The sequence below is a fragment of the Anopheles stephensi genome, chromosome 2 (assembly GCF_013141755.1).
Source record: "Anopheles stephensi strain Indian chromosome 2, UCI_ANSTEP_V1.0, whole genome shotgun sequence".
Taxonomy (NCBI): Eukaryota; Metazoa; Arthropoda; class Insecta; order Diptera; family Culicidae; genus Anopheles; species Anopheles stephensi.
This window is the reverse complement of record NC_050202.1, coordinates 1,103,228-1,112,343: the sequence shown is the minus strand read 5'-3', so window position 1 is coordinate 1,112,343 and position 9,116 is coordinate 1,103,228. Positions and strand designations below refer to the sequence as shown.

The 9,116-nt window shown below is 47.3% G+C and overlaps 1 protein-coding gene across 1 annotated transcript; it reads left to right on the top strand.

The window, feature by feature from the left end:
* The first annotated feature begins 4,550 nt into the window (after nt 1–4,550).
* LOC118508392 (enhancer of split mbeta protein-like) lies at nt 4,551–6,584 on the top strand. The gene has a single exon (XM_036048142.1). The coding sequence runs from the start codon at nt 4,985–4,987 to the stop codon at nt 5,714–5,716; it is 732 nt and encodes a 243-aa protein (XP_035904035.1). The 5' UTR covers nt 4,551–4,984; the 3' UTR covers nt 5,717–6,584.
* The last annotated feature ends 2,532 nt before the right edge of the window (nt 6,585–9,116 follow it).

Genomic DNA, 9,116 nt, shown 5'->3' with positions numbered 1-9,116 from the left:
GTGGTGAATAAAAGCGCCGGCCGGAACATGGCGCAAACACTGTTAAACGCGCAATCTAATTCCCTCCAAACGGGGGCTACCCCATCATGTGCCGGTGCCGTTACATCATTTCCCTACTTAAGTCGCTCGCGCGGGCGCGCACGCTCGGCGATCCACGTGCGAGGCGAATTCGGGACAAGTTGGGTAGTAGCAGCTCACCCAAAAAGGAGTCTAACGATGAAAAGTGGGAGCCTCCATTTAATGCTTGTCTTCGCAAGCACCCTATCAACGGCAGCCACAGCAGCATCATCAACAACAACAACGCAACCAATTAAAACCGATCACCGGGGCGATAATAAAAACACATACGCCACGTACCAACCGCTCATCCCTTTTTGCGCCCTGTTTTCTCACCATCCCTTGTGCGGCATGTGCGAAGGGACCGTGAGAGCGTAGTAGCCGACACAGCCATCACCGCCACATGTGGTGTGTGTGCGTTGGCGAGCCGGGTTGCGAAGGAAGCGAGAAGGAGGAAAGACAGAGAGAGAGAGAAACAGAGAGAGAAGGAGCAAAAGTACTCTCGGACCATGTTGAAAATCATTTCGCTTGGTCTGCACCTGCCGCCGTTTCCCACGGATCGGATCGGTTTCGGACGGACGGTCTCGGACGGATCAGAACGTCATCGCCGGCTCGCTGCCGGTGTGGCGTATCGCGCGCGCTAGCGTCCCACGGTCCCACGGAAAGCTGCGCCTGGGTGTGCGCTTTTTTATCAGGGTTGTTTGTTATGTTGTTTTGGCTTTTTTTTTACTTCTGCCTCCATCCTCTTCTTGCTTCTGTTTATGCTGCGAGCGATGCGTGGACGGTGGTGGCACATGTACGAACACGTTCCGCGCCTCGCTCGAGCGTGTATGTGTGTACGTGCGGTTATCGTCCAACATTGCAAAATTGACTCCCTCCCCAAATGGCCCCCATGGGTGGTGGAAAATGGGCGCGACGGAATCGGCTCAATTCACTTCACTCGCCAGCGCTCCGCGAAGCTCCTCTTGATGGATGAGTTCGACAAACAGCAGCGTCCGCGCGCGCTCGTGCGTGTGTGTGTGGTTGGATCAAGGTGGAGCAGAAAGGGTAACTTGATCGTGAATCATAATAAACACGCGCTGCGGCTGCTTGCTTTTCATTGATGAATCGCCCTCACGGCGCAGTTCCAGCTCGCCGACCCGAGTATTTTTTTTTTTGCCTGGGTTTTGTTCGCGGTGGATAAGCGTCGGAAGATGAGAGGAGGAAAACGAGAGAAAGAAAGGATGATGAAACAGGCTGCAAAAACGCATGTTGTCAATCGGCAAATCGGTTGCATTGTAGCACGCGTTTGTGGCTGGCGCCAGGGCCCTGAGATGCAAATATTTAAATTGTTTCGCGGTTAGTTGATGCATTGCGTTTTTTCTTTCTTCTCTTGGTTGCGTTTGCTGTGGTCTTATTCTGTTTTGTTTTCTTCACCTTAGTCACTATTGTTTGCTGATTGTTTTTCAATTTTAATTTGTTGAGTTATGTTTAGTTCTGCAGACTTTTCATATTTTTTTGTTCCGGTTTCTTCTTTGTACTGTGCCTTTCATTTGAAGATACTTCTTATTTTTCTCTTGATTTCCTGTTCTACTATCATTTCATACAACTTTCAGTTTTCGCTTCAAAATTTCCTCCTTAGAGTTTGTCCTTATATGGAAAAAAAAACAGAAGTTCCCTCAGTCAACCCTCATTCCAATGCATATATAAACTTCCCTTCTGTAAGTATTCCCCCAAACCCATTTTTGGTTGACCCTCGTTTTCATTGCACTGCATCGCTTATCGTGGCACGCATGCATGCTGGCTGGCACGTTTAGACACACTTTCTGGCAGGAGCCTAGAAATAGTGGCGATCAGCCGTCTTACGGGCACCCCTAATTCTTAGCATGCTGCCGGCGGCACCTTGACTTTCGCGTGCACGATTGCGCACACGTACGCAGTCACACGGGGACCCGATTCTTGGATGCACCCTACCAGACGTAACGTAACGGACATTTTTCCGAACCCCTTGCACTGAAATGATTACGCCAGGAATGCTTAATTGTGCGACTTCTACTGCTAGCGGGAAGGCGACTCAAGTTTCTTGTGGCAACGGGCCTTCCACGCGCTAGGGTCAACAGCAGTTCGTTAGAAGAATAGGCCAGGACTCCTTAAAGTACAACCCTAGCTAGCAAGGATCAAATCGGAGCGATGTGTTCCGGGTGATGCTGGTTTTGGCTTTCCCTTTGCAACGAATATTTAGCTAAGACATTGCGCATTAAAGAATTTGTTTGCGCATCTGACGAGTTCCGAAGGGATAGTTGTGCAAAAACACAGTTGCAAGGGGGAAACGTCGTACTACGTTTTGGAAATGTTCATTTAATCTGTTTGTGAGCAACGGCATTTATTTTTAAAGCTGAACCATTAATAATTCTTGGGACAGTTTTTTTGTGTGAATAATGACAGGAACTTGAGGATGCTGTCTAGAACTTTAAGGACAAAAACGCAAGACTTACTTGTTAAATATATTTCAGTTTATGTCCAGACACATATCCGAAGTAATAAATGCAATTTTCTAAACGTATAGTCTCTGGAAAATTCACATCCTGCAGCAATTCGGGACTGTATTACCTTTACTAAACTGTATCTTGAATAAGTATGAGATCGAATCAGAGGGCTTCACTATGTTCTTTCATCTACAAAAAGCAATAAATTATGGAGACAAAACAACACCCATATCAGGAACCTTCTATCCGGATATTGCAACATGTGTTCTCCAAGAACCCTAACGCTCAAGAATCTCCACCCAGACATCGCTACACCCAAACATGAATCGATTCCAAAAATCCACCACGGTCATAAAAATTCCTCCCAGCGACACATTCATTCGATCGCGGACTTCGAACGCCAACACATTACGCAAACGGACACGTGCTGTATCGGATCGCGCTGAGCGTGTGCGAGCGCGCGCGCACGCTGTATCGCGACAAGAAACCCGCTTCCGAAATCGCCCACTTCCTAACATCACCCAACACGGCTCGGGCTCAGGTCAATCGCACGGGTACCCGCGTCGCATGCCGTCTCGTGGCTGCCGCGTGCTGTCCCCGTGCTGCGTTTTGGGCGCACGGACCCAAGGAACAACGACCAAACGACGAGTCGGTGGCCTTGGAATGGATGACCTTTGGCATGCCGGAAATAGAGAAATCCACGCTGGGATCTGGCTCGGGGTTAATTCGTTTGGCGCCGTCGGTCTCCCGCACTTCGGATAAGCCACCGGACGGGAACCGAAAGAATCTTTACTGCCAGCAACTGCGGCTTCCGGATCCGGAATTCTGGACGGGGCCACGGGCCAAGGCACGGGTCTCCACGATCGCCACGATCTCTCGAACCACGAGCCCAGCGTGCACGCGCGATCAGCGCATTTACAATGAAGCGATGAACGAAAGCGTAAAGATAGAACAACAACAAAAACGCAGGCAGGCATCCTCCAACAGCAAAAACGGGAAGCTCGTGTCAAACACACGCTTACGGCAGCGGCAGCAAGTCCGTCGGGGGGTATGATGATCGGATCGAAGCAAAATCGTGTTGGTTCCCACCGTTTTTCCAAAAAGCCCCGGCTCGAGATCGGAAACTGGCCCAACCATCTTGAGTATCTTGGTGGAGAGAACGGAGCAGGAAAGGCAGGAGGGGACAGAAGTCTTAGCGCGCACGCGGAGTTTTGGCCTGTGCCGCATGCGCCCCGGCACTTCCTTTCCCAGTAATTCAAAGCCAACAGCCAGCCCGGACGATGGTGCGGTCGGGTGCAAGGGGAGGAAAAGCGATGCGAGGATGTGGAAAGAAAGAAGCAAAAAAAGCCCGCGCACAAACTGATATGAAAAATACTCGGTCCGGCTCCCACGGTCGCAATCGAGCACGCACTCGATCGTGGGGTTGTTTGTACGGTTTCCTACTCTTCTGCAAGACCCGTGCGCACGTTAAGAAGGCGGCCGGGTGAGCGAGACCGCACGAGCAACTGATACATATATTTCCCGCACACCAAACCTCCGCCCGTTACCCTCCACCCTTCGCTGAGGCCAACCCCTAAGACTAGGGGATGAAGAAGTTGGTCCGAAGAAAGCATGGGGCGAGTAAGCGAGAGAGAACGAGAGAGAGAGAGAGCGAGAGAAAATGAGAAAGAAGCACGCATGCATGCATGCATACATTCATGTCTGGGCTAAGCACCCCTGGGCCGGGCCCCGGCCTGTGTCCGACCCCTGCGAGCCCACGAGCGCGGACCCGTGCGAACGAACGAGCGTAGAATGAGAGGGACCCGAAACATAAAAGCGACAGATGGTTACGATTCTCCGCCGTGTATATGTACACAGCAGCATAGCAGCAGCAGCAACACATTTGCAGGTGGTGCCGTTCCAGCGTGTGGGAACGACGATGCGAGCGAGTTTCCCACGGATCCGAACCAGCCAGCCAGCCAGCCAGCAGCAGCAGCAGCAGCACGGAAAGAAGGGTCTTGCGTCGTCGCATGCTGCCTCTCCGCGCCAACCCATCCGGGGCCCACGAACCGGCGGCAGTATATAAGCGCTCGGTGGTGGAAATTTCGATATCATTTCCATTCATTCGTCCGAACAGAGAGGACACATCCCTCAGAGCCACAGCTCAACAGAAGTCACTGTTTCGATTTCGTAAAATACGCCACGATTACACGAAGTTGACGTTTTGTGCATCAAAACATCAACAAAGTACAAAAGCAGAGAGTGAGAACGAGAACGAAACAAGCGCGCATTTAACAGTGACGGTTGGAGTTAAGCAAAGTGACGAATCGGAAGATTGAGAATAACGGTTTGTGCAAGTGCAAGTGCAGAAGTTAAAGAGACAAACCGACTTGAGTGAAAGTGTGTGCCTGTCTGTGCGTCCGTGTGACAAGCAATTGTGGTTAAGCCAAGCAAACAAAACAACAAACACACACACACACAAAATGGATTACGCAAATATGGTGTCAGAGTCGGCAGGACTCAACGGTAAACTGCAGTCCTCGCTGGAACCGCTATCCCGCACCTACCAGTACCGGAAGGTGATGAAGCCAATGCTGGAGCGAAAGCGCCGTGCCCGCATCAACCGGTGTCTGGACGAGCTGAAGGAGCTGATGGTGTCTGCCCTACAGTCCGAGGGCGAAAATGTGGCCAAGCTGGAGAAGGCCGACATTCTGGAGCTGACCGTCCGTCACCTGCACAAACTGCGCCGCCAGCAGCGTCTTGCCGCAAACCCCGTCCTGGATGCGGACCGTTTCCGGGCCGGATTCACCCACGCCGCCAACGAAGTGTCCCGCTGTCTCGCGTCGACGCCCGGCGTTGACATCAAGCTCGGCACGAAGCTGATGACACACCTCGGCCATCGGCTGAACGATCTCGACAAGGTGTCCCCACTGTCCGTGCATGTGGAGTCCGCCGGTTCCAACGCCGCCGGTTCCCGCAGCCCATCCGCCTCGCCCCCGATCTCACCGTTCTCGGCCGCCTCCTCCACGTCCGGGGATGTGCCCATGTACCAGATGCCGCTCACCCCGCAGTCGTACCGCAGCGAAGAGTCCGGACTGCTCGCACCGTCCACCACACCGTCGCCGAACCCGAGCGAATGTGACGACCACCACCATACCGGAGGTCTGCTCAAGATCCAACAGTCGGCCGGTGAATCCGTGTGGCGGCCGTGGTAATGCAACCACTGCAAGCAGCAGCAGCAGCATCCAAACAACGAAGTGGTGAAAACGAAACCAAAACTCGAACTCGAATCCATCGATCTCAACCGAAAAACCGGAACCACAATAGGGCGGAAGCAGTTGGATTTTGCGCAATGAAGTGTGGGAGGACAAGCAACGGTTTGCAGCTTTAAATAGTGTATTAGGGAACTTAGTACGTAAGGATCGCTCGGGCCGGGCGCTCTACGGCGCCAGCTCGTTTACTTAGGCCAGTGTGTGTGAGCGCATTTTTTTTTATTAATCGCTTGAGAAGGAGTTAACGTTTTTTTTTTTCATTTAGCATTTGTTCTTGTTAGTTGAATTTGTTGCGAAGAACAATATTCATTGTGATATTAATGTGTACGCGTCGATTAGCAAGCAGGAGAGAGCGGGTGTGAAAGACGGTTAGGAGAGGTGTTTTTAACGATGCATTTAAAAAGACAAGGACGCTTGTGTTGCGTCAACGCACAAACGCCCCAGTTTTAGCTGTAAGGACCGAGCAGGAGAGAGACAAGCATTAGAAAAGACTTGAAAGGAGTGATAGGAGCGGATGTATTCCAGTGTTTTATTTTTCCAACAAAAACTATTAGGATTGTGATCAGGACGAAAAAAGGATTGCAAAGATTTCCCTTCGCAAGCTGGGCAGCCAAGCTTCGAGGCATGACGCAATTTCTGTGATTTCAAACAAAACAAATCAAAAGCAACGAGAAAGAGGAAGGAGCGATGGCTTGCATGCCACACGAAATCGCAGCTAAAATGACAATGATCAATCTTAAAAAAAAAAGAAAATGGTTGAAAAAAGAAAACAACAAAAATACATTGCTCAAAATCATTCTACAAAACTTAATCCAATCTGGTTATTCTTCTTTATTGTTTATGGGATGGGGAAATAATTGGGAAAGGAAAGAAATATCACAAAACAATTCGAATCTAAAAAACGGATTTAAATGGGAGAAGGTGTTTAATTCCTAAACACCTGTTGGCTTGGGCTAATTAATTTGTTTTGATGAAGGAATTGGTAGGAATTTGGTAATTTTTATCTTTCCGAATGAAAGCGAAGCATGAATTAAATCTTAATAAATCTTTAATCTTTCATTTAATTTCTTAAAAAGTTATTCTATAATGTTTGGAACATTTTAGACAAGAAAAGACTTTCAAAATAAAAATAAATAAAAAAGATTTTGATAACAAAACTCCATAAAAGACTCTCTCCTTCTAAGCCATCGTCTTGCTACGCAACACAACTCTTTGCTGCAAATCGCACCTGATGAATAAAGCGTCAACAGTAGGAAAAAGAGGATCCTCGAAGGAAGAGGATATGCGTTGAAAAGATGAATCATCTCTTCAGTCAGGCTAAACCGTTACACAAATGTTTTTTTTTGCCATTCGTTGTGGTGGTTTGGGATTCGTGTGTAGGAATCATTTGTAACGTATTTTTGTGACTTTTTTTTTTTATTCATAAAGAACGGCCTGGCCGTATTGCTGTATTTTTGTGATAATGTTTTAAAAAAAAGATTAATTGTTTGATGAAATAAAATTTGTAATCATCTATCTTTCATCTTGTAAATGCTATCTCAATCTTGTAAAAATGCTATCTTTCATAATTCAAATTGAAGAAACTGCTTAATACAGAAATATGCTGCAGTTTAATTCAAATTGCGCAAAATAAACTCCGTTACAACACATATGAGGAATCGTGGGCGACCGTAACGCCATCTATAGGTCTTCCCAAGACACAAACCGTTACACACAGAGCAGAGTGAAACGGTTACAGGACAGCGCTGTGTGTTACTGTCGGCGTAACGCTATTACAGTGAAGGAAATATATTTAATTTCTGTTTAAGCATTTACCGAGAATTTGTTTCGTTTAATGGAGAGTTTTTATTTATTTATTTATTAATTATGACGGACCACGAAATTATTGTTTTTAATTCACGAAAAAAAACAATTAAACAAAATTAACTAGGTATTTCCTCCTAGTTATTTATATGATCGGTTATGCACGGAAGATGGGAGGTTGTTGTCCAATTTAATGAAGAGTAAATGGATACATTTGTTTGTAGTAAAGATGTATTTCCGAAAGAATCAAATAGCTTTGTTAATGTGTATAAAGGAAAGGAACGCTGGATGATTTGCTTTTAGTTTCAAAAGTAGATTATGGTGCTATGGTAAAGAAAATATATTTTATTGCAGGTATTCAATTTTCCTTTATTGATGCTAGTATCTCTCGAGATTTTTATCAATTGACCGATCAATTGACTTAGTTCCTTAAATATTCCTTAGTTACTCCTGCATGCGGAACAATTGTTCGACTGACACTTGATATTGATTCTTTTGTGTTAGCTACTGATCCCGCTACCATTCTACTCACCGGACTGGATCTTAACTGTAACTTTAAATAAATTGTTTGCAATAAATGGTGATACAACTAATTTATAAATGGTCACACTTCAAAGAAAGTCTTATGAAAAGGATTGGCCAAACCAAACTAAGAGCTCCTGAAACCGGTTCAACCTTTTATTTAAAGTAAATCCTACCTACGCAATCGAGACGGTGTAATTAAAATTTCGGAATTCTAATTGCAGCTGGTTGTTTTCGCAATGAACCCAAGACAGCCGTAAGCTGTAAGCAGAACGCGATTGAGAGAGCAATATTCATTGATAACAAACCGAAATGGGGAAGAGGCGTTCAACGGCCCTCACCCCAACCCAGAGAGTGACGCCAGCGACCAGCGAAGAGCGTGAGCTCATCCAGGCGGAAAAAGGCGCGCGTTCGTATCGCAAAGACGGGTTGTTCTAAGCTGAGTGTGTGTGTGCGCATTTTGTATTTTTCATTATCCCCTACTCACATACTCCACGTTTGGCATTTTAGTCCATGAAATGTCCAGCCGTCACTGTTTTTACGTCAGCGGGTCACTGTTACGGTTGGAAGGATTCCAGAATCTTCCCACGCGATAATCGTACCTGAAGAAAATGTGTAATAAAGCGAACCGAACCATAGCAATTCTGTTGTTTATACTTCCTTTCCAATATAATGCTTAATGAGCAGCGCGTCGTCTACGCGATGATTACCCGCAAGAATTAAATCCATTCCATTGTGTTTGTATTCGCGGGAACGTGAGCTTACTGTAGGATGCCAAATATTTTCTAAGCGCGGTCGCGCTGCCAATCAAATCAACGGTCGTTAGCACGTTCGGCTAAAGCAAAGCATCGCCCAATGCACCCACATCGCTCCCAAGTCGTTGACATTCCAGGTTGGATTTTTATTTATTGGACCACTGCGTGTCCTTCGTCCTGGCGGCCGTCCAGTCAGTCGATCAGCGTGTCAGCGGTTGAGTGTGAACCTGAAGGCACACTGCCCAGCCCTGGTCTTCTTGTTG